Source organism: Oncorhynchus nerka, unplaced genomic scaffold, assembly GCF_034236695.1.
Source record: "Oncorhynchus nerka isolate Pitt River unplaced genomic scaffold, Oner_Uvic_2.0 unplaced_scaffold_1432, whole genome shotgun sequence".
NCBI classification, from domain to species: Eukaryota; Metazoa; Chordata; class Actinopteri; order Salmoniformes; family Salmonidae; genus Oncorhynchus; species Oncorhynchus nerka.
In genome coordinates, this window is record NW_027039887.1 from 71,878 (window position 1) to 98,792 (window position 26,915).

The 26,915-nt window shown below is 43.9% G+C and overlaps 1 protein-coding gene across 1 annotated transcript; it reads left to right on the forward strand.

Moving 5' to 3' along the window:
• The first annotated feature begins 17,506 nt into the window (after window positions 1-17,506).
• LOC135568689 (putative uncharacterized protein DDB_G0286901) lies at window positions 17,507-21,579 on the forward strand. Its single transcript, XM_065015446.1, has 2 exons — window positions 17,507-19,381; window positions 20,854-21,579. The coding sequence occupies exons 1-2, from the start codon at window positions 17,507-17,509 to the stop codon at window positions 21,577-21,579; spliced, it is 2,601 nt and encodes an 866-aa protein (XP_064871518.1).
• Window positions 21,580-26,915: the final 5,336 nt, after the last annotated feature.

Here is a 26,915-nt window from a genome sequence, read left to right on the forward strand (position 1 = left end):
TGTTCTGTTGTATACTATACCAGCAGTATATTCCTCTGTTCTGTTGTATACTATACCAGCAGTATATTCCTCTGTTCTGTTGTATACTATACCAGCAGTATATTCCTCTGTTCTGTTGTATACTATACCAGCAGTATATTCCTCTGTTCTGTTGTATACTATACCAGCAGTATATTCCTCTGTTCTGTTGTATACTATACCAGCAGTATATTCCTCTGTTCTGTTGTATACTATACCAGCAGTATATTCCTCTGTTCTGTTGTATACTATACCAGCAGTATATTCCTCTGTTCTGTTGTATACTATACCAGCAGTATATTCCTCTGTTCTGTTGTATACTATACCAGCAGTATATTCCTCTGTTCTGTTGTATACTATACCAGCAGTATATTCCTCTGTTCTGTTGTATACTATACCAGCAGTATATTCCTCTGTTGTGTTATGTTGTGGTATGTTGTGTTGTCGTTTGTTGTGATATGTTGTTGTCTGTTTTATTGTGGTATGTTGTGTTGTTTTATTGTGTATGTTGTGTTGTGGTATGTTGTGTTGTGGTATGTTGTGTTGTCGTATGTTGTGGTATGTTGTGTTGTGGTATGTTGTGTTGTGGTATGTTGTTGTTGTGGTATGTTGTGTTGTGGTATGTTGTGTTGTGGTATGTTGTGTTGTGGTATGTTGTTTTGTGGTATGCTTTATTGTGGTATGTTGTGTTGTATTGTGGTATGTTGTGTTGTGTTGTATGTTGTGTTGTGGTATGTTGTTGTGTTTGTGGTATGTTGTGTTGTGGTATGTTGTGTTGTGGTATGTTGTGTTGTGGTATGTGTTGTGGTATGTTGTGTTGTGGTATGTTGTGTTGTGGTATGTTGTGTTGTGGTATGTTGTGTTGTGGTATGTGTGTTGTGGTATGTTGTGTTGTGGTATGTTGTGTTGTGGTATGTTGTGTTGTGGTATGTTGTGTTGTGTTATGTTGTGTTGTGGTATGTTGTGTTGTGGTATGTTGTGTTGTGGTATGTTGTGTTGTGGTATGTTGTGTTGTGGTATGTTGTATTGTGGTATGTTGTGTTGTGGTATGTTGTGTTGTGGTATGTTGTGTTGTGGTATGTTGTGTTGTGGTATGTGTGTTGTGGTATGTTGTGTTGTGGTATGTTGTGTTGTGGTATGTTGTGTTGTGGTATGTTGTTGTCTGTTTTATTGTGGTATGTTGTGTTGTGGTATGTTGTGTTGTGGTATGTTGTGTTGTGGTATGTGTGTTGTGGTATGTTGTTGTCTGTTTTATTGTGGTATGTTGTGTTGTGGTATGTTGTGTTGTGGTATGTTGTGTTGTGGTATGTTGTGTTGTATTGTGGTATTTTGTTGTCTGTTTTATTGTGGTATGTTGTGTTGTGGTATGTTGTGTTGTTGTCTGTTTTATTGTGGTATGTTGTGTTGTGGTATGTTGTGTTGTGGTATTTTGTTGTCTGTTTTATTGTGGTATGTTGTGTTGTGGTATGCTGTGTTGTGGTATGTTGTGTTGTGGTATGTGTGTTGTGGTATGTTGTTGTCTGTTTTATTGTGGTATGTTGTGTTGTGGTATGTTGTGTTGTGGTATGTTGTGTTGTGGTATGTTGTGTTGTATTGTGGTATTTTGTTGTCTTGTGTTTTATTTGTGTTGTATGTTGTGTTGTGGTATGTTGTTGTCTGTTTTATTGTGGTATGTTGTGTTGTGGTATGTTGTGTTGTGGTATGTTGTGATATGTTGTTGTCTGTTTTATTGTGGTATGTTGTGTTGTGGTATGCTGTGTTGTCGTATGTTGTGTTGTGGTATGTTGTTGTCTGTTTTATTGTGGTATGTTGTGTTGTGGTATGTTGTGTTGTGGTATGTTGTGTTGTGGTTTGTTGTGATATGTTGTTGTCTGTTTTATTGTGGTATGCTGTGTTGTCGTATGTTGTGTTGTGGTATGTTGTGTTGTGGTTTGTTGTGATATGTTGTTGTCTGTTTTATTGTGGTATTATTGTGGTATTATTGTGGTATGTTGTATTGTGGTATGTTGTGTTGTGTTGCATTGCACTGTTTTGTATTGTAGCATGTTGTGTTGTGGAATGTTGTGTTGTGGCATGATGTGTTGTGTTGTGGTACATTGTTTTTTGTTGTGTTGTGGTGGGTTGTGTTGTATTGTGTTTTGGAATGTTGTGTTGTATTGTGTTGGCCCCCCAATGGTGGAACAAACTCCCTCACGACGCCAGGACAGCGGAGTCAATCACCACCTTCCGGAGACACCTGAAACCCCACCTCTTTAAGGAATACCTAGGATAGGATAAGGTAATCCCTCTCACCCCCCTTAAAAGATTTAGATGCACTACTGTTCCACTGGATGTCATAAGGTGAATGCACCAATTTGTAAGTCGCTCTGGATAAGAGCGTCTGCTAAATGACTTAAATGTAATGTAAATGTTTTGGAATGTTGTGTTGTGTTGTAGTATATTGTGTTGTATAGTCTTGCGGTATGTTGTGTTGTTTTTTGGTATGTTGCGTTGTGTTGTATTGTGGTATGTTCTAACAACCTACTATAACTACTAAGGACATGGTGACCTCTGGTGGACAACCAGAGTCTTACATAACCAGAGACTTTCTGTCAGACTATTCGACACAGACTGATCGGGCGATTTTAACAGATTGAGACGACAAAGACATACAAGCGTAAATATGTACTGTGCATTACTAAATCCAAATTTGCGGTTGTTGGGGGGCTAAATATCCATATTTACGATGAGTGTATTATTTAACTGTATGTACGGTAGTTGAATTCCTTTGTCTCTCCTTCTCCTGCTCTTTCTTTCCCCACCCCTTTTCTTAAGTAACCAGCCATCATATCAGGTTAGTCCACTAGGGACTTTTCATTGTGTACCAAGCGTCATATCAGGTTAGTCCACTAGGGACTTTTCATTGTGTACCAAGCGTCATATCAGGTTAGTCCACTAGGGACTTTTCATTGTGTGCCAAGCGTCATATCAGGTTAGTACACTAAGTATTTGATACACTGGCGATTTTGCAGGCTTTCCTACTTACAAAGCATGTAGAGGTCTGTAATCTTTTTATCATTGGTACACTTCAACTGTGAGAGACGGAATCTAAAACAAAAATACAGAAAATCACATTGTATGATTTTTAAGTAATTCATTTGCATTTTATTGCATGACATAAGTATTTGATCACCTACCAACCAGTAAGAATTCCGATTCTTACAGACCTGTTAGTTTTTCTTTAAGAAGCCCTCCTCGGTCCTCTTTTTCCTGTAGTCCACTAGCAGCTAGATGGTAAACAATATACACTGAAAATAAAATAACCTTGTGCTAGCAGTTAGCTGGTAACCCATATACACTGATAATACAACAACATTGTGCTAGCAGTTAGCTGGTAACCCATATACACTGATAATACAACAACATTGTGCTAGCAGCTAGATGGTAAACAATATACACTGAAAATAAAATAACCTTGTGCTAGCAGCTAGCTGGTAACCCATATAGAGGATGAATACAGAATGCTCCATTTCACAGTTTAGAGTCTCCAGGCCTCAGAATGACTTGCAGACATTCCATTTCTGTGTTAACTTGTAACTGTGTTATCCACAGCAATGCAGCTTCAGAGAGAATATCACAAAACAATTCTCATTTTATTGGAAAACAAAAACATGGTAAAAGCTTCACTTGTGAGTGCTGTTCATTATAATGTGATGTGTGTGTCTGGACGAGACCCTACTAAGAGTTTATGGGTATTCTTCTTCTCCGGATGTGGAGAAAATGTCTTTGGTGTTGTACAATGGGGCCTGGGGGGTGTAGAGGGGGAGGGGGTGGCGACAGACTGGTATGCTGCTCTCTTCCATCGTCCTAATCAGCAGCCGTCCATGTGTTTGGCAAAACAGGGCTTTCAAATCATTCCCTCGCCCCAAGTTTAAAACCCAAAGCACCATCACTTTGTAAATGGGTACCTTACGGTGAGAAAAGCCGAGGTCTCCAATGTGAAGTGGAACATGGCACAGCCCTGCTCGGATTGCTTAGAACCTCCGGGTTCCACTGCCAACCCTGCCACCAAGCATGCCCACAGTCAATTTGTTTAACATGTTACTAAAGATATGCATGTTTAGCAAACCATTTTATGGGAGGAGCAACAAACTGATGAGACGTGAAGTATTTTATATAACATAGAACAATATACTGATGTAATATTAAAACAGAACAATATACTGATGTAATATTCAGATTCTCAGAAGACTATTTCTAATTGATGAAACAATTATCCAAATGATGCTACATTGTGATCAGAGCTATTTTGTTTTAAATAATTACAACAATTGCTTTCCTGTAACAAAGGGGCTTAAGAATTTGTTTCAAGAAAATAGTTTAAAAATCTAAAACCATTCAGGACAAATATGGGAAATGTTTTGTGCTCTGATTGGGTCGATCCTATGGGAACACAGTTGATCTATGTCATGTTGAAGTAAGCCACAGCCCAATAACCTGGGGGTCACCAATGCCGGCACAACGAGAGGTATGTGAGGTAGAAAACCTCACAAATTACTGAAAAATATGTGTAGCATTTTGTGCAGCATGGGTTTCAAACACACAGTCATCCAGACGGTTTGATTGATCAACCAAATGAGTCACCTGAAATCAAAGGGAAATAAAAGGAGAAACAATTTGAAATGTCTTCCCCTTTCAGGTGTCTCTATAACCATGCTGAAGCAGATAGGGTTCCCTAGAAAGAGCCTGCTGACAGCTACTGTCACCGGGCTCTGTCGGCTTTGACCTGGCCCTGATAGGGTTACTGTCGGCTAATCCACACTGACCTTGGTGGGGCTGTCAATGAGGAAGCTATTGTACAGTTTGGACAACTGAACATTATGAGAATGCTGACATATGATGTCTGTATGGGTGTCACACCCACTGTGTTGTGTTATGGGGTGGTAGTATGTCTGGGACTGTGTTGTTGTGTTATGTGGTGGTAGTATGTCTGGGACTGTGTTGTTGTGTTATGGGGTGGTAGTATGTCTGGGATTGTGTTGTTGTGTTATGGGGTGGTAGTATGTCTGGGACTGTGTTGTTGTGTTATGGGGTGGTGGTATGTCTGGGACTGTGTTGTTGTGTTATGGGGTGGTAGTATGTCTGGGACTGTGTTGTTGTGTTATGGGGTAGTATGTCTGGGACTGTGTTGTTGTGTTATGGGGTGGTAGTATGTCTGGGACTGTGTTGTTGTGTTATGGGGTAGTATGTCTGGGACTGTGTTGTTGTGTTATGGGGTGGTAGTATGTCTGGGACTGTGTTGTTGTGTTATGTGGTGGTAGTATGTCTGGGACTGTGTTGTTGTGTTATGGGGTAGTATGTCTGGGACTGTGTTGTTGTGTTATGGGGTGGTAGTATGTCTGGGACTGTGTTGTTGTGTTATGGGGTGGTAGTATGTCTGGGACTGTGTTGTTGTGTTATGGGGTGGTAGTATGTCTGGGACTGTGTTGTTGTGTTATGGGGTAGTAGTATGTCTGGGACTGTGTTGTTGTGTTATGGGGTAGTATGTCTGGGACTGTGTTGTTGTGTTATGGGGTGGTAGTATGTCTGGGACTGTGTTGTTGTGTTATGGGGTGGTAGTATGTCTGGGACTGTGTTGTTGTGTTATGGGGTGGTAGTATGTCTGGGACTGTGTTGTTGTGTTATGGGGTGGTAGTATGTCTGGGACTGTGTTGTTGTGTTATGGGGTGGTAGTATGTCTGGGACTGTGTTGGTGTGTTATGGGGTAGTATGTCTGGGACTGTGTTGTTGTGTTATGGGGTGGTAGTATGTCTGGGACTGTGTTGTTGTGTTATAGGGTGGTAGTATGTCTGGGACTGTGTTGGTGTGTTATGGGGTGGTAGTATGTCTGGGACTGTGTTGTTGTGTTATGGGGTAGTATGTCTGGGACTGTGTTGTTGTGTTATGGGGTGGTAGTATGTCTGGGACTGTGTTGTTGTGTTATGGGGTGGTAGTATGTCTGGGACTGTGTTGTTGTGTTATGGGGTGGTAGTATGTCTGGGACTGTGTTGTTGTGTTATGGGGTGGTAGTATGTCTGGGACTGTGTTGTTGTGTTATGGGGTGGTAGTATGTCTGGGACTGTGTTGTTGTGTTATGGGGTGGTAGTATGTCTGGGACTGTGTTGTTGTGTTATGGGGTGGTAGTATGTCTGGGACTGTGTTGTTGTGTTATGGGGTAGTAGTATGTCTGGGACTGTGTTGTTGTGGGTGGCTACTGTGCCATTTAGTGGCTACTGAGAAGCTTAGTTTGCATCTCAGGGTTCAAAAGTTCCGATGTTGTGTTGGAGGGCTTAAATGACATAAATTAAGCAGGGTTCCCCAACTGGTAGCCAGCGGGCCCGGGTGGATTTATTTGGCCAAGTCTTTTGAGCATAAATGGATTTTAAAAAACATTATGGGGGTTGAATTGTCATTGTTGGACATAAAAGACTGTAAAACACCTGGAATTCAGCTCCAATTGATTTTAATTGAGGAAATCTGTTCCCAAGTCTTCCCACTTATAACAGAGAGACACATAGAAATGATAATAATGAACAATAATTGGTTGGATTTATATAGCACTTCTCCACCAGCTGAGATACTCAAAGCGCCTTACATAGTAAGGGGAAACTCACCAGCACGGTGACCATTTTTGTGCCACAATTCTCATGTCACATCAGCTATCAGTTGGAGAGGTGAGGAGTGATACAGTTGAAGTTTGACGTTTACATACACCTTAGCCAAATACAATTAAAATCAGTTTTTCACAATTCCTGATATTTAATCCTAGTAAAAAGTCCCTGTCTTAGGTCAGTTAGGATCACCACTTCATTTTAAGAATGGGAAATGTCAGAATAATAGTAGAGAGAATGATTTATTTCAGCTTTTATTTATTTCATCACATTCCCAGTGGGTCAGAAGTTCACATACACTCAATTAGTATTTCGTAGCATTGCCTTTAAATTGTTTAACTTGGGTCAAACGTTTCAGGTAGCCTTCCACAAGCTTCCCACAATAAGTTGGGTGAATTTTGGCCCATTCCTCCTGTCAGAGCTGGTGTAACTGAGTCAGGTTTGTAGGCCTCCTTGCTCTCACATGCTTTTTCAGTTCTGCCCACAGAATTTCTATAGGATTGAGGTCAGTGCTTTGTGATGGCCACTCCAATACCTTGACTTTGTTGTCCTTAAGCCATTTTGCCACAACTTTGGAAGTATGCTGATGGTCATTGTCCATTTGGAAGACCTATTTGCGACCAAGCTTTAACTCCTGACTGATGTCTTGAGATGTTGCTTCAAAATATCCACGTAATTTTCCTCCTCATGAAGCCATCTATTTTGTGAAGTGCACCAGTCCCTCCTGCAGTAAAGCACCCCCACAACATGATGCTGCCACCCCCGTGCTTCACGATTGGGATGATGTTCTTCAGCTTGCAAGCATCCTCCTTTTTCCTCCAAACATAATGATGGTCATTATGGCCAAACAGTTCTATTTTTGTTTTATCAGACCAGAGGACATTTCTCCAAAAAGTACGATCTTTGTCCCCATGTGCAGTTGCAAACCCTAGTCTGGCTTTTTTATGGCGGTTTTGGAGCAGTGGCTTCTTCCTTGCTGAGCGGACTTTCAGGTTATGTCGTCATAGGACTAGTTTTACTGTGGATATAGATACTTTTGTACCTGTTTCCTCCAGCATCTTCACAAGGTCCTTGTAAAATAGTGTATGTAAACTTCTGACCAACTGAAATTGTGATACAGTGAATTATAAGTGAAATAATCTGTCTGTAAACAATTGTTGGAAAAATTACTTGTGTCATGCACAAAGTAGATGTCCTAAACAACTTGCCAAAACTATAGTTTGTTAACCTCTTCAGTCGATCCTCTACTTTTTTGAACATTCTGTTAAAAATCGCGCAACATTTCAGCGCCCTGCTACTCATGCCAGGAATATAGTATATGCATTTGCTTAGTCTGTGTGGATAGAAAACACTCAGACGTTTAAAAAACTGGTTAAATCACTGCTGTGGCTTTACCAGAACGGCATTTACATCGAAAAGCACAGGAAAAACTGATCACTGAAAATGGGAAAATATATCCATGCGCTACTTGATCCCATTGATAAAGGTGAACCACAATTAATTGACTGAGGTTGCAGTACCTACAGCTTCCACACGGTGTCTAGAGTCTTGTCATTTCCCTTCGAGTTTTTTCTTGGTCAAACACATGCAGGACACCGTATCTAATCCGGTCTAGGACCGGATATTTTCGTTGAGTTTCTAGCCGGACATTTTTCCAGACGGACAGCTAATGATCTTTACATCGCCTCCTGATGAATTTTATCGCTTATTAACGTTTACTAATACCTAACTTATTAACGTACTAATACCTAAAGTTGCATTACAAACGTTTTGTGTTTTGTGAAAGTTTATCGTCGACTTTTTGAATTTAAAAAAATGACGTTACGTTTTGAAACAATGTTTTTTTCGTTTATCACACAGTCTACATATAACGATATCTAGGCTTTATATGGACCGATTTAATCGAAATAAAGACCCAAATAGTGTTTATGGGACATCTAGGAGTGCCAACAAAGAAGATGGTGAAAGGTAATGAATGTTTTCTATTTTATTGTGCGGTTTGTGTAACGCCGAAATGCTAATTATTTTGTTTACGTCCCCTGTGGGTCTTTTGGGGTGTTGCATGCTATCAGATAATAGCTTCTCATGCTTTCGCCGAAAAGCATTTTAAAATCTGACTTGTTGCCTGGATTCACAATGAGTGTAGCTTTAATTCGATACCCTGCATGTGTATTTTAATGAACTTTTGAGTTTTAACTAATACTATTAGCATTTAGCGTAGCGCATTTGCATTTAGAAGCAACAGGTTAACAAGAAATGTGTTGTGTGGATGAAAAACTAGTTTTAATGACTCCAACCTAAGTGTATGTAAACTTCATTTCAACTGTATATTGGGCAAAAAAACCTTGGATCATGTTCTCCACTCCTGAATCTAAGGGTAGTCTTGCCCTTCCCTGCCTTAAATTGTACTACTGGTTTGCCCAAATCCACTACATGCTAACATGGATCACAAACAGACAAGAGTCAACGTGGATTCAGATAGAGGCCCAATCCTGTGGTTCATTGTCCCTACGAAGAAGCAGGTTATTCAAGAAATAACTTTAGTGAAGTTTAGTTTTGGGCAACCTAAGTGTAAAAACTTTGAGATTTCAGCACTGTATATTGGGCAAAAACCTTGGTATGTTCCAACCAGAATGAATCAAAGTCTTGCCCTTCCCTGCCTTAAATTGTACTACTGGTTTGCCCAAATCCACTACATGCTAACATGGATCACAAACAGAAAAGAGTCAACGTGATTCAGATAGCCAATCCTGTGGTTCATTGTCCCTACGCTCATCCTATTCATGAATAACTTTAGTGAAGTTTAGTTAGAGCTCTGGTGCAACCAACGCCAAAAGCTTTGAGATTTTAAATATAGCATGTAGGAAATTACCCTGTATTTCCAACCAGATTCTCAAACTGCCTTGCCAAAAGCCCTGAGTGATGCAACTAGCCATAGTATGCAACCCAGACTTCAAAAGCCCTGAGTGATGCCAACTTTCATCTTTGGCATTCTCTAGGGATCCTGTTTCAGAACAGACTAGACTGAAATCCTTTCTAGAGCTCTGCAGTGAATTCAACGTGCCAAGATATTTTATTTTAAATATCTTCAAATTAGACATGTCATTTCCTCATTCAGAGTGTCTTCATAGAGCTGGTGAATGTCTTTCATTGGAACGGACAGAGTGTCTTCATAGAGCTGGTGAGAGTCTTTCATTGGAACGGACAGAGTGTCTTCATAGAGCTGGTGAGTGTCTTTCATTGGAATGGACAGAGTGTCTTCATAGAGCTGGTGAGAGTCTTTCATTGGAACGGACAGAGTGTCTTCATAGAGCTTGTGAGTGTCTTTCATTGGAACAGACAGAGTGTCTTCATAGAGCTGGTGAGAGTCTTTCATTGGAACGGACAGAGTGTGTTCATAGAGCTGGTGAGTGTCTTTCATTGGAACAGACAGTGTCTTCATAGAGCTGGTGAGTGTCTTTCATTGGAACGGACAGTGTTTCATAGAGCTGGTGAGAGTCTTTCATTGGAATGGACAGTGTCTTCATAGAGCTGGTGAGTGTCTTTCATTGGAACGGCCAGAGTGTCTTCATAGAGCTGGTGAGAGTCTTCCATTGGAATGGACAGAGTGTCTTCATAGAGCTGGTGAGTGTCTTTCATTGGAACGGACAGAGTGTCTTCATAGACCTGGTGAGTGTCTTTCATTGGAATGGACAGAGTGTCTTCATAGAGCTGGTGAGTATCTTCCATTGGAACGGACAGTGTTTCATAGAGTTGGTGAGTGGAAGATGGTTAATGGTGAGAGGGAACACCATGGATTTATATCCTGACAACTTGCCCTACTGAGCAATTGTGTCTAAAATGTGAGGGAATTCTCAGGGTTGGAAATGTAGAGCAAGACATCCGTTTAGAGCGGAATGTTGTGCTGAATGCTGCCTGCAGAAAAATGCTTGGATTTTTCCTTATCAACTCTGCTAAAGGCACCGCCCCAGCAAGTAGAGCAGGGGGACAGAGAGTATCCTTGCCAAGCACATCCCAAAGGGAATCTGTCAGATTTCAAACCATTAGTAGTCACCATGGCATTTGGATGAAAATATAGGGACTTCATCCATTTAAAAAGTTTGGACCCATATTAAACATTTCTCCACTCCATCCTGTCGAACACCGTCTCAGCCTCCAGTGGAGCCAGTAGGATAGGGGTGTTGAACACCGTCTCAGCCTCCAGTGAAGCCAGCAGGACAGGGGTGTGGAACACCTTCTCAGCCTCCAGTGAAGCCAGCAGGACAGGGGTGTGGAACACCTTCTCAGCCTCCAGTGAAGCCAGTAGGACAGGGGTGTGGAACACCTTCTCAGCCTCCAGTGAAGCCAGCAGGACAGGGGTGTGGAACACCTTCTCAGCCTCCAGTGAAGCCAGCAGGACAGGGGTGTGGAACACCTTCTCAGCCTCCAGTGAAGCCAGTAGGACAGGGGTGTGGAACACCTTCTCAGCCTCCAGTGAAGCCAGCAGGACAGGGGTGTGGAACACCTTCTCAGCCTCCAGTGAAGCCAGCAGGACAGGGGTGTGGAACACCTTCTCAGCCTCCAGTGAAGCCAGTAGGACAGGGGTGTGGAACACCTTCTCAGCCTCCAGTGAAGCCAGCAGGACAGGGGTGTGGAACACCTTCTCAGCCTCCAGTGAAGACAGCAGGACAGGGGTGTGGAATTCCTTCTCAGCCTCTCAGCTAAAATGTTAGGTCCTATAGTCTATATTAGACCTACTAACGTTTTAGCTGAGAGAGAGATAGGTCCTACAGTCTAACCTACTGTAGACCTACTAATGTTTTAGCTGAGAGAGTGATAGGTCCTATAGTCTATATTAGACCTACTATCACTCTCTCAGCTAAAACATTAGTCGGTCTACAGTAGGTTAGACTGTAGGACCTATCTCTCTCTCAGCTAAAACGTTAGTAGGTCTACAGTAGGTTAGACTGTAGGACCTGTCCCTCTCTCAGTTACAACGTTAGTACTTCTAGGTTACTCTATAATTGTCACGTCCTGACCTTAGTTCCTTTTTTATGTCTCTATTTTGGTTTGGTTAGGGTGTGAATTGGGGGGGGGGTATTCTATGTTTTGTTCTATGTTCTGTATTTCTGTGTTTGGCCTGTTATGGTTCCCAATCAGAGGCAGTTGTCATTCGTTGTCTCTGATTGAGAACAATACTTAGGTAGCCTGTTCCCACCTGGTGTTTGTGGGTAGTTGTTACCTGTTTTGTGTTTTCACCTTTCAGGACTGTTTCGATTTTCATTTCTTTCATTCACTTTGTAATGAAGTATTTTCGTGTTCTGGTTTAGTAAATAATCATGGACACTTACCACGCTGCGTTTTGGTCCGATCTTGACTACTCTTCATCAGACGAAGAGGAGAATCGTTACAATAATTAACATTTTGTTGCTATAATGACATTTAGCAGGGCACTGGGTCATTGGATTTTTAAATGTTTTATTTTAATTCACCTTTATTTAACCAGGTAGGCTAGTTGAGAACAAGTTCTCATTTGCAACTGCGACCTGCCCAAGATAAAGCGTAGCAATTCGACACATACAACAACACAGAGTTACACATGGAATAAACAAAACATACAGTCAATAATACAGTAGAACAAAAGAAAACAAAAAATCTATATACAGTGAGTGCAAAGGAGGTAAGTTAACCTCATAGTCCGACCAAACCCGTATGCGGTAGCGTAACTACAGCCTCAAGCTCATTAGCATAACGCAACGTTAGCGATTTCTAAAAATCGCAAATGAAATGAAATAAATATGCCTGTTCTCAAGCTTATCCTTTTCTTAACAATCCTGTCGTCTCAGATTTTCAAAATATGCTATAGAACCAGAGAAAATCACTAATTTGTGTAAGAGTGGTGACAGCTAGCTTAGCATTAGCGTTAGCATTTAGCACGCAACATATTCACAAAAACCAGCCAAGGAATCAAATAAAATAATTTACCTTTGAAGAACTTCAGATGTTTCAATGAGGAGACTCTCAGTTACATAGCAGATGTCCAGTTTTTCCTGAAAGATTCTTGTGTAGGACACATCGTTCCCTTTTGTTACTATGCATATGGCTACCGAAACTAACCGAAAATTCAGTCACCTACATGTCGAACTTTTTTCCGAATTAACTCCATAATATCGACTGAAACATGGAAAACGTTGTTTGAATCAATCCTGAAGGTGGTTTGTCATATTTCTCTCCATTGAAAGCACCGTCCTTGTAGCCTGGTTTGTTCTGAGATTTGAATGGAAAAATACCGGGACCTGACTTTTGCGCACCGATTGCCACGCAGACACCAAGCGGGACACCTGGTAAATGTAGTCCCTTATGGTCAATCTTCCAATGATATGCCTACAAATACGTCACAATGCTGCAAAGACCTTGGGGAAGCAAGAGAAAGAGTCCGTTCATTCCTGTCGCATTCACAGCCATATAAGGCGATCATGGAAAACGTAGCCTCAGAAATCCTGTGCATTTCCTGGTCAGTCATACATCTTGGTTTTGCCCGAAGCATTTGTTCTAAGGGACTCACAGTGAAAATCTTTGCATTTCTGGAAACGTAAGACTGTCTTCTTTCCAAAACTATCAATTCCAAGCATATTCGAGCATCTTTTTGTGACAAAATATTGCGCTTAAAACGGGCATGTCTTTTTATCCAAAAATGAAATACTGCCCCTAGAGTCTTAACAGGTTAAGGAAATAAATAGGCCATGGTGGCGAAGTAATTACAATATAGCAATTAAACACTGGAATGGTAGATCGGCAGAAGATGAATGTGCAGGTAGAGATACTGGGGTGCAAAGGAGCAAAATAAATAAATAAATACCAGTATGAGGAGGAGGTAGGTAGATGGGCTGTTTACAGATGGGCTATGTACAGGTGCAGTGATCTGTAAGCTGCTCTGACAACTGGTGCTTAAAGCTAGTGAGGGAGATGTGAGTCTCCAGCTTCAGAGATTTTTGCATTTTGTTCCAGTCATTGGCAGCAGAGAACTGGAAGGAAAGGCAGCCAAAGGAGGTGGTGGCTTTGGGGATGACCAGTGAGATACACCTGCTGGAGCGCGTGCTACGGGTGGGTGTTGTTATCGTGACCAGTGAGCTGAGATAAGGAGGAGCCTTACCTAGCATAGACTTATAGATGACCTGGAGCCAGTGGGTCTGGCGACGAATATGTAGCGAGGGCCAGCCAACGAGAGCGTACAGGTCGCAATGGTGGGTAGTGTGTGGGGCTTTGATGACAAAATGGATGGCACTGTGAAAGACTGCATCTAGTTTGCTGAGTAGAGTATTGAAAGTGTTGGAATCAGCTAAATATTGAACATTGAGATATTAAATAAATGATAGAGATGAAGCCTTGAATAGAAAGAATCTGTAGAAACCCAGAAGGCTTTGGAATGTGTTTGATGGAGGAGAGGAGAGCGATGTGTTGATATAGGGGAGACAGATGGACAATCTGTGGATTAGGTGAAGGAGGGGTTGAGGTCAGGAGGTGAGGGTTGAGGTCTTTTCCCCTTAAGGGAGTAATAAGGGTTAGTATCTGGTTACCTTCTTTCTCTTGGGCATAAACTAAGGATGTAGAGAGGGAGTGTTTTAAGTAGGATGTATATAACTTGTCTGAAATGTTTTGCTGTCTGAATACAGCTGTACAGAACCTTTGAGAATAATTCAACTTTGTGAAAACGTCTCTAGTGTCCATGGGTTATTTACTATGAAAAATTAGAACCTAACAGAAGCTCTTATGTAAATGACATCGCCGAAGTCGAGGATCGTAGGATAGTCAGTTTTACGAGGGTATGTTTGGCGCTGTGAGTCAAGGAGGCTTTTTGCGAAATAGGAAGCTGATTCTAGATTTAATTTTGTATTGGAGATGCTTAATATGAGTCTGGAAGGAGAGTTAACAGTCTAGCCAGACACCTAGGTATTTGTAGTTGTCCACATATTCTAGGTCAGAACCGTCCAGGGTAGTGATGCTATTCGGGCGGGTGGGAGCGGGCATCGATCGGTTGAAAAGCATGCATTTGGTTTTACTAGTGTTTAAGAGCAGTTGGAGGCCACGGAAGGAGTGTTATATGGCATTGAAGCTCATTTGGAGGTTAGTTAACCTGTTGCTTCTACTCGGGACGCTTGCGTCCCAACTAGAGCTCTGGAAATGCAAATGCGCTACGCTAAATGCTAATAGTATTAGTTAAAACTCAAAAGTTCATTAAAATACACATGCAGGGTATCGAATTAAAGCTACACTCGTTGTGAATCCAGGCAACAAGTCAGATTTCTAAAATGCTTTTCGGCAAAAGCATGAGAAGCTATTATCTGATAGCATGCAACACCCCAAAAGACCCACAGGGGACGTAAACAAAATAATTAGCATTTCGGCGTTACACAAACCGCACAATAAAATAGAAAACATTCATTACCTTTCACCATCTTCTTTGTTGGCACTCCTAGATGTCCCATAAAACTATTTGGGTCTTTATTTCGATTAAATCGGTCCATATAAAGCCTAGATATCGTTATATGTAGACTGTGTGATAAACGAAAAAAACATAGTTTCAAAACGTAACGTCATTTTTTAAAATTCAAAAAGTCGACGATAAACTTTCACAAAACACTTCAAAATACGTTTGTAATGCAACTTTAGGTATTAGTAAACGTTAATAAGCGATAAAATTCATCAGGAGGCGATGTAAAGATCATTAGCTGTCCGTCTGGAAAAATGTCCGGCTAGAAACTCAACGAAAATATCCGGTCCTAGACCGGATTAGATACGGTGTCCTGTATGTGTTTGACCAAGAAAAAACTCGAGGGAAATGACAAGACTCTAGACACCCTGTGGAAGCTGTAGGTACTGCAACCTCAGTCAATTAATTGTGGTTCACGTTTATCAATGGGTTCAAGTAGCGCATGGATATATTTTCCCCATTTTCAGTGATCAGTTTTTCCTGTGCTTTTCGATGTAAATGCCGTTCTGGTAAAGCCACAGCAGTGATTTAACCAGTTTTTTAAACGTCTGAGTGTTTTCTATCCACACAGACTAAGCAAATGCATATACTATATTCCTGGCATGAGTAGCAGGGCGCTGAAATGTTGCGCGATTTTTAACAGAATGTTCAAAAAAGTAGAGGGTCGACTGAAGAGGTTAACACAGTGTCCAAAGAAGGGCCAGATGTATACAGAATGGTGTTGTCTGTTTAGAGGTGGATTGGGGAATCACACGCAGCAAGAGCGACATCGTTGATATATACAGAGAAAAGAGTTGGACAGAGAATTGAACCCTGTTGTACCCCCATAGAGACTGCGAGAGGTCCGGACAACAGGCCCCCTAATTTGACACACTGAACTCTGTCTGAGAAGTAGTTGGTGAACCAGGTGAGGCAGTCATTTGAGAAACCAAGGCTGTTGAGTCTGCCGATATGAATACGGTGATTGACAGAGTCGAAAGCCTTGGCCAGGGCGATGAAGCCGGCTGCACAGTACTGTCTTTTGGCGTTTATGATGTCTTTTAGTACCTTGAGCTTGGCTGAAGTGCACACATGACCAATTTAAGCCTACTAGAAAGTGTATGCCCTCAGGCCTGGAGGGAGGAAAAAGTTATTCCGCTACCCAAGAATAGTAAAGCCCCCTTTACTGGCTCAAGTAGCCAACCAATCAGCCTGTTACCAGCCCTTTAATAAACTTATGCAAAAAAGTGGTCTCATACGGAAGGTCACGCTCATAGGGAAGGTCATTCAACATGTATGGAACTTACATAAATTACTCAGGGCTGCAGGTAGCCTAGCAGTTAGAGGACAGGGTCATACTGCCTTCTCAACAACACTATGAACAAGGTAGACCACAGGGTCATACTGCTTCTCAACAACACTATGAACAAGGTAGACCACAGGGTCATACTGCTTCTCAACAACACTATGAACAAGGTAGAGCACAGGGTCATACTGCTTCTCAACAACATTATCAAAAAGGTAGCCTAGCAGTTAGAGGACAGGGTCATACTGCCTTCTCAACAACACTATGAACAAGGTAACCTAGCAGTTAGAGGACAGGGTCATACTGCCTTCTCAACAACACTATGAACAAGGTAGACCACAGGGTCATACTGCTTCTCAACAACACTATCAACAAGGTAGAGCACAGGGTCATACTGCTTCTCAACAACACTATCAACAAGGTAGCCTAGCAGTTAAGAGCACGGGGTCATACTGCCTACTCAACAACACTATCAACAAGGTAGCCTAGCAGTTAAGAGCACAGGGTCATACTGCCTTCTCAACAACACTATCAACAAGGTAACCTAGCAGTTAAGAGCACAGGGTCATACTGCCTTCTCAACAACATTATCAACAAGGTAGAGCACAGGGTCATACTGCCTTCTCAACAACACTATCAACAAGGTAGAGCACAGGGTCATACTGCTTCTCAACAACACTATCAACAAGGTAGCCTAGCAGTTAAGAGCACGGGGTCATACTGCCTTCTCAACAACACTATCAACAAGGTAGCCTAGCAGTTAAGAGGACAGGGTCATACTGCTTCTCAACAACACTATCAACAAGGTAGCCTAGCAGTTAAGAGGACAGGGTCATACTGCTTGTCAACAACACCATCAACAAGGTAGCCTAGCAGTTAAGAGCACAGTGTCATACTGCCTTCTCCTCAACACTATCAACAAGGCAGGTTCTACAGGCCCTAGTTTAGTCGCACCTGGACTACTGTCCAGTCATGTGATCAGGTGCCAAAAAGAAGGACTTAGGAATATTCCAATTGGCCCAGAACAGGGCAGCACGGCCGGCCCTTACATGTACCAGAAGAGCTAACATTGATCATATGTATGTCCATCTCTCCTGGCTCAAAATGGAGGCCAGATTTACTTCATCACTACATGTTTTTGTAAGAAGTGTTGACAAGCTGAATACACCGAGCAATACTAGGAACAGCCATGGGGACACCCAGTGTACTAGGAACAGCCATGGGGACACCCAAAAGACTGTGGACAGCAATGGGAACACCCAGAGTACTGTGAACAGCCATGGGGACACCCAAAAGACTGTGAACAGCAATGGGAACACCCAAAAGACTGTGGACAGCAATGGGAACACCCAGTGTACTAGGAACAGCCATGGGAACACCCAAAAGACTGTGGACAGCAATGGGAACACCCAGAGTACTGTGAACAGCAATGGGAACACCCAAAAGACTGTGGACAGCAATGGGAACACCCAGAGTACTAGGAACAGCCATGGGGACACCCAAAAGACTGTGGACAGCAATGGGAACACCCAGAGTACTGTGGACAGCAATGGGAACACCCAGAGTACTGTGGACAGCAATGGGAACACCCAGTGTACTAGGAACAGCCATGGGGACACCCAAAAGACTGTGGACAGCAATGGGAACACCCAGTGTACTAGGAACAGCCATGGGGACACCCAAAAGACTGTGAACAGCAATGGGAACACCCAAAAGACTGTGGACAGCAATGGGAACACCCAGAGTACTGTGGACAGCAATGGGAACACCCACAGTACTGTGGACAGCAATGGGAACACCCAGAGGACTGTGGACAGCAATGGGAACACCCACAGTACTGTGGACAGCAATGGGAACACCCAGAGGACTGTGGACAGCAATGGGAACACCCAGTGTACTAGGAACAGCAATGGGAACACCCAGAGTACTGTGAACAGCAATGGGAAAACCCAGAGTACTGTGAACAGTAATGGGAACACCCAGAGTACTGTGAACAGCAATGGGAACACCCACAGTACTGTGAACAGCAATGGGAACACCCAGAGTACTGTGAACAGCAATGGGAACACCCAGAGTACTGTGAACAGCAATGGGAACACCCACAGTACTGTGAACAGCAATGGGAAAACCCTGAGTACTGTGAACAGCAATGGGAACACCCAGAGTACTGTGAACAGCAGTGGGAACACCCAGAGTACTGTGGACAGCAATGGGAAAACCCAGAGTACTGTGAACAGTAATGGGAACACCCAGAGTACTGTGAACAGCAATGGGAAAACCCAGAGTACTGTGAACAGCAATGGGGACACCCAGAGTACTGTGAACAGCAATGGGAAAACCCAGAGTACTGTGAACAGCAATGGGGACACCCAGTGTACTGTGAACAGCAATGGGAACACCCAGAGTACTGTGAACAGCAATGGGAAAACCCAGAGTACTGTGAACAGTAATGGGAACACCCAGAGTACTGTGAACAGCGATGGGAACACCCACAGTCCTGTGAACAGCAATGGGAACACCCAGAGTAATGTGAACAGCAATGGGAACACCCAGAGTACTGTGAACAGCAATGGGAACACCCACAGTACTGTGAACAGCAATGGGAAAACCCAGAGTACTGTGAACAGCAATGGGAACACCCAGAGTACTGTGAACAGCAGTGGGAACACCCAGAGTACTGTGGACAGCAATGGGAAAACCCAGAGTACTGTGAACAGTAATGGGAACACCCAGAGTACTGTGAACAGCAATGGGAAACCCCAGAGTACTGTGAACAGCAATGGGGACACCCAGAGTACTGTGAACAGCAATGGGAAAACCCAGAGTACTGTGAACAGCAATGGGGACACCCAGTGTACTGTGAACAGCAATGGGAACACCCAGAGTACTGTGAACAGCAATGGGAAAACCCAGAGTACTGTGAACAGTAATGGGAACACCCAGAGTACTGTGAACAGCAATGGGAAAACCCAGAGTACTGTGAACAGCAATGGGAACACCCACAGTCTGTAGACAGTAATGGGAACAACCACAGTCTGTAGAGAGTAATGGGAACACCCACAGTCTGTAGAGAGTAATGGGAACACCCACAGTCTGTAGACAGTAATGGGAACACCAACAGTCTGTAGAGAGTAATGGGAACACCCACACTCTGTAGAGAGTAATGGGAACACCCACAGTCTGTAGAGAGTAATGGGAACATCCACAGTCTGTAGACAGTAATGAGAACTTCCACAGTCTGTAGAGAGTAATGGGAACACCCAGAGTCTGTAGACAGTAATTGGAACACACACAGCCTGTAGACAGTAATGGGAACACCCACAGTCTGTAGACAGTAATGGGAACACCCACAGTCTGTGGACAGTAATGGGAACACCCACAGTCTGTAGACAGTAATGGGGACACCCACAGTCTGTGGACAGTAATGGGAACACACACAGTCTGTAGACAGTAATTGGAACACACACAGCCTGTAGACAGTAATGGGAACACCCACAGTCTGTAGACAGTAATGGGAACACACACAGTCTGTAGACAGTAATGGGAACACCCACAGTCTGTAGAGAGTAATGGGAACACCCACAGTCTGTAGAGAGTAATGGGAACACCCACAGTCTGTAGAGAGTAATGGGAACACACACAGTCTGTAGAGAGTAATGGGAACACCCACAGTCTGTAGAGAGTAATGGGAACACCCACAGTCTGTAGAGAGTAATGGGAACACCCACAGTCTGTAGAGAGTAATGGGAACACACACAGTCTGTAGACAGTAATGGGAACACCCACAGTCTGTAGAGTAATGGGAACACCCACAGTCTGTAGAGAGTAATGGGAACACCCACAGTCTGTAGACGGTAATGGGAACACACACAGTCTGTAGACAGTAATGGGAACACCCACAGTCTGTAGACAGTAATGGGAACACCCACAGTCTGTAGACAGTAATGGGAACACCCACAGTCTGTAGACAGTAATGGGAACACACACAGTCTGTAGAGAGTAATGGGAACACCCACAGTCTGTAGAGAGTAATGGGAACACCCACAGTCTGTAGAGAGTAATGGGAACACCCACAGTCTGTAGAGAGTAATGGGAACACACACAGTCTGTAGACAGTAATGGGAACACCCACAGTCTGTAGAGTAATGGGAACACCCACAGTCTGTAGAGAGTAATGGGAACACCCACAGTCTGTAGACGGTAATGGGAACACACACAGTCTGTAGACAGTAATGGGAACACCCACAGTCTGTAGACAGTAATGGGAACACCCACAGTCTGTAGACAGTAATGGGAACACCCACAGTCTGTAGACAGTAATGGGAACACACACAGTCTGTAGAGAGTAATGGGAACACCCCCAGTCTGTAGACAGTAATGGGAACACCCACAGTCTGTAGACAGTAATGGGAACACCCACAGTCTGTAGACGGTAATGGGAACACCCACAGTCTGTAGAGAGCAATGGGAACACCCAGAGTACTGTGGACAGCAATGGGAACACCCAGAGTACTGTGAACAGCAATGGGAACACCCAGAGTACTGTGGACAGCAATGGGAACACCCAGAGTACTGTCAACAGCAATGGGAACACCCAGAGTACTGTCAACAGCAATGGGAACACCCAGAGTACTGTCAACAGCAATGGGAACACCCAGAGTACTGTGAACAGCAATGGGAACACCCAGAGTACTGTCAACAGCAATGGGAACACCCAGAGTACTGTGGACAGCAATGGGAACACCCAGAGTACTGTCAACAGCAATGGGGACACCCAGAGTACTGTGAACAGCAATGGGAACACCCAGAGTACTGTGAACAGCAATGGGAACATCCAGAGTACTGTGAACAGCAATGGGAACACCCAGAGTACTGTGAACAGCAATGGGAACACCCAGAGTACTGTGGACAGCAATGGGAACACCCAGAGTACTGTGAACAGCAATGGGAACACCCAGAGTACTGTGGACAGCAATGGGAAAACTCAGAGTACTGTGAACAGCAATGGGAACACCCAGAGTACTGTGAACAGCAATGGGAACACCCAGAGTACTGTGAACAGCAATGGGAACACCCAGAGTACTGTGAACAGCAATGGGAACACCCAGTGTACTGTGAACAGCAATGGGAACACCCAGAGTACTGTGAACAGTAATGGGAACACCCACAGTCTGTAGACAGTAATGGGAACACCCACAGTCTGTAGACAGTAATGGGAACACCCACAGTCTGTGGACAGTAATGGGAACACCCACAGTCTGTAGACAGTAATGGGAACACCCACAGTCTGTAGACGGTAATGGGAACACCCACAGTCTGTAGAGAGTAATGGGAACACCCACAGTCTGTAGACAGTAATGGGAACACCCACAGTCTGTGGACAGTAATGGGAACACCCACAGTCTGTAGACAGTAATGGGAACACCCACAGTCTGTAGAGAGTAATGGGAACACCCACAGTCTGTAGACAGTAATGGGAACACCCACAGTCTGTAGAGAGTAATGGGAACACCCACAGTCTGTAGACAGTAGGGGGAACACCCACAGTCTGTAGAGAGTAATGGGAACACCCACAGTCTGTAGACAGTAATGGGAACACCCACAGTCTGTAGACAGTAATGGGAACACACACAGCACCACCAAGTGAACTGCACATGCTATTTGTATGTATGGAACATTATTGAGCAGAAGAGATGCTAAACTACCCATGTTAGGACAGAGTTATTGTGTTGTCCAGCGTTGTATCTCTCCTGTTAATCTGACCATCAGTTCATCTGCTAGTTTGTTTAACAACAGGCTTTTTATTGTTCCACAGCGTTCAATACCAACCGCTACATTCTGTTCTACACTTGGCCCCTGCAGCACTCTGGTTCAGAGACTCTAAATGCCAAGAGCCAACTGTCATTGATCTGTAATTAAAGGTAGGATAGACACCATTTACATGGAGGGAGAACCATTAGGTAATGTGCTGTAAGGCACACACAGAGTTAAATGCATTTAGCAGCGGTTCACTGAGGTATTGACTGTGGAAGGTAACTAGCGCTGCACTTGGAAAATCACTAGACTGTTATAAAATACGGTGTAGAAGCTGATCTAATTAGAATGGGTGTGCATGTGTGCTGCATACTATTAAATCAGCTAATTATATGGGGAAGGAGAGGGGCTTTATGCACAGAACCTTGATACACGGACCGGGAATCAGATAGAGGCTCTAGGCTGAGGGAACCAGGCAGGGTACATATTGGCACAGAACCTTGATACACGGACCGGGAATCAGATAGCAGGCTCTAGGCTGAGGGAACCAGGCAGGGTACATATTGGCTGCACAGAACCTTGATACACGGAGGGAATCAGATAGCAGGCTCTAGGCTGAGGAACCAGGCAGGGTACATATTGGCTTTATGCACAGAACCTGATACACGGACCGGAATCAGAAGCAGGCTCTAGGCTGAGGGAACCAGGCAGGGTACATATTGGCTACAGGACAAGTCCCTGCTACCTGGGACCACAATGATTTGTAATGTGTTGAGAAACTCAATGATTCAATTAGCAAATCTACAGATTTGTAGTCCTATTTATTCATACCGTGACAATGAATAATTAACTGCTCAGCAGTTTTTATCCTGGATGATTATTGTCTGATGCAGAATGAGGCAGGAAGAGGCAGGATGAGGCATGAGGCAGGATGAAACAGGAGAAGGTAGGATGAGACAGGAGGAGGCAGGAGGAGGCAGGATGAGGCAGGATGAAACAGGAGAAGGTAGGATGAGACGGGAGGAGGCAGGAGGAAACAGGATGAAACAGGAGGAGGCAGGATGAGGTAGGATGAGACAGGAGGAGGCAGGATGAGGCAGGAGGCAGGATGAGGCAGGAAGAGGCAGGATGAAACAGGAGAAGGTAGGATGAGGCAGGAGGCAGGATGAGGCAGGAAGAGGCAGGATGAGGCAGGAGGAGGCAGGATGAAACAGGAGAAGGTAGGATGAGACAGGAGGAGGCAGGAAGAGGCAGGAGGCAGGATGAGGCAGGAAGAGGCAGGATGAAACAGGAGAAGGTAGGATGAGACAGGAGGCAGGAGGAGGCAGGACGAAACAGGAGAAGGTAGGATGAGACAGGAGGAAACAGCATGAGACAGGACACAGGATGAGACAAGAGGAGGTAGGATGAGACAGGAGGAGGCAGAATGAGAGAGGAGGAGGCAGGATGAGACAGGAGGAAACAGGATGAGACAGGAGGAGTAAGGATGAGACAGGAGGAGGCAGGATGAGACAGGATGAGGCAGGAAAAGGTAGGATGAGACAGGAGGAGGCATGATGAGACAGGAGGAGGCAGAATGAGACAGGAGGAAACAGGATGAGACAGTAGGAGGCAGGAGGAGGTAGGATGAGACAGGAGGAGGCAAGATGAGACAGGAGAAGGCAGGATGAGACAGGAGGAGGCAGGATGAGACAGGAGGAGGCAGGATGAGGCAGGAAGAGGCAGGATGAAACAGGAGAAGGTAGGATGAGACAGGATGAGACAGAATGAGACAGGAGGAAACAGGATGAGACAGTAGGAGGCAGGAGGAGGTAGGATGAGACAGGAGGAGGCAAGATGAGAAAGGAGAAGGCAGGATGAGACAGGAGGAGGCAGGATGAGACAGGAGGAGGCATAAGGAGGTAGGATGAGACAGGAGTAGGCAGGATAAGACAGGAGGAGGCAGGGTGAGACAGGAGGAGGCAGGATGAGACAGGTTGAGACAAGAGGAGGCAGGAGACAGGATGAGACAGGGGGAGGCAGGATGAGACAGGAGGCAGGATGAGACAGGAGGAGACAGGAGAAAGGATGAGACAGGAGGAGGCAGGATTTGACAGGAGGAGGTAGGATGAGACAGGAGGAGGCAGGATGAGGCAGGATGAGACAGGAGGAGGTAGGATGAGGCTGTAAACCCACTACCTGTCTACTGTAAACACATTACCAGTCTACTGTAAACCCACTACCAGTCTACTGTAAACCCACTACCAGTCTACTGTAAACACTTTACCAGTCTACTGTAAACACATTACCAGTCTACTGTAAACCCACTACCAGTCTACTGTAAACCCACTACCAGTCTACTGTTTACACATTACCAGTCTACTGTAAACCTACTACCAGTCTACTGTAAACCCACTACCAGTCTACTTTTTACACATTACCAGTCTACTGTAAACCCACTACCAGTCTACTGTAAACCCGCTACCAGTCTACTTTTTACACATTACTAGTCTACTGTAAACCCATTACCAGTCTACTGTAAACCCGCTACCGGTCAACTGTAAACCCATTACCAGTCTACTGTAAACCCACTACCAGTCTACTTTTTACACATTACCAGTCTACTGTAAACCCATTACCAGTCTACTGTAAACACATTGCCAGTCTACTGTTTACACATTTCCAGTCTACTGTAAACCCACTACCAGTCTACTGTAAACCCACTACCAGTCTACTGTAAACCCACTACCAGTCTACTGTAAACCCACTACCAGTCTAATGTAAACACATTACCAGTCTACTGTAAACCCACTACCAGTCTACTGTAAACACATTACCAGTCTACTGTAAACCCACTACCAGTCTACTGTAAACCCACTACCAGTCTACTGTAAACCCACTACCAGTCTACTGTTTACACATTACCAGTCTACTGTAAACCCACTACCAGTCTACTGTAAACCCACTACCAGTCTACTGTTTACACATTACCAGTCTACTGTAAACCCACTACCAGTCTACTGTAAACCCACTACCAGTCTATTGTAAACCCGATTCCAGTCAACTGTAAACCCACTACCAGTCTACTGTAAACACATTACCAGTCTACTGTAAACCCACTACCAGTCTACTGTAAACACATTGCCAGTCTACTGTAAACACATTACCAGTCTACTGTAAACACACTACCAGTCTACTGTTTACACACACATTTCCAGTCTACTGTAAACCCACTACCAGTCTACTGTAAACCCACTACCAGTCTACTGTAAACCCACTACCAGTCTACTGTAAACCCACTACCAGTCTAATGGAGACAGGAGAAAGGATGAGACAGGAGGAGGCAGGATTTGACAGGAGGAGGTAGGATGAGACAGGAGGAGGCAGGATGAGGCAGGATGAGACAGGAGGAGGTAGGATGAGGCTGTAAACCCACTACCTGTCTACTGTAAACACATTACCAGTCTACTGTAAACCCACTCCCAGTCTACTGTAAACCCACTACCAGTCTACTGTAAACACTTTACCAGTCTACTGTAAACACATTACCAGTCTACTGTAAACCCACTACCAGTCTACTGTAAACCCACTACCAGTCTACTGTTTACACATTACCAGTCTACTGTAAACCTACTACCAGTCTACTGTAAACCCACTACCAGTCTACTTTTTACACATTACCAGTCTACTGTAAACCCACTACCAGTCTACTGTAAACCCGCTACCAGTCTACTTTTTACACATTACTAGTCTACTGTAAACCCATTACCAGTCTACTGTAAACCCGCTACCGGTCAACTGTAAACCCATTACCAGTCTACTGTAAACCCACTACCAGTCTACTGTAAACCCACTACCAGTCTACTTTTACCAGTCTACAAACCATTGCCAGTTACCAGTCTACTGTAAACTACCAAACCCACTACCAGTCTACTGTAAACCCACTACCAGTCTACTGCCAGTCTACTGTAAACCCACTACCAGTCTACTTTAAACACATTACCAGTCTACTGTAAACCCACTACCAGTCTACTGTAAACCCACATTACCAGTCTACTGTAAACACATTACCAGTCTACTGTAAACCCACTACCAGTCTACTGTAAACCCACTACCAGTCTACTGTAAACACATTACCAGTCTACTGTAAACCCACTACCAGTCTACTGTAAACCCACTACCAGTCTACTGTAAACCCACTACCAGTCTACTGTTTACACATTACCAGTCTACTGTAAACCCACTACCAGTCTACTGTAAACCCACTACCAGTCTACTGTTTACACATTACCAGTCTACTGTAAACCCACTACCAGTCTACTGTAAACCCACTACCAGTCTATTGTAAACCCGATTCCAGTCAACTGTAAACCCACTACCAGTCTACTGTAAACACATTACCAGTCTACTGTAAACCCACTACCAGTCTACTGTAAACACATTGCCAGTCTACTGTTTACACATTGTCAGTCTACTGTAAACCCACTACCAGTCTACTGTAAACCCACTACCAGTCTACTGTAAACCCACTCCCAGTCTACTGTTTACATATTAGCAGTCTACTGTAAACCCACTACCAGTCTACTGTAAACACATTGCCAGTCTACTGTAAACCCACTCCCAGTCTACTGTTTACACATTAGTAGTCTACTGTAAACCCACTACCAGTGTACTGTAAACACATTGCCAGTCTACTGTAAACCCACTACCAGTCTACTGTAAACCCACTACCAGTCTACTGTAAACCCACTACCAGTCTACTGTAAATCCACTACCAGTC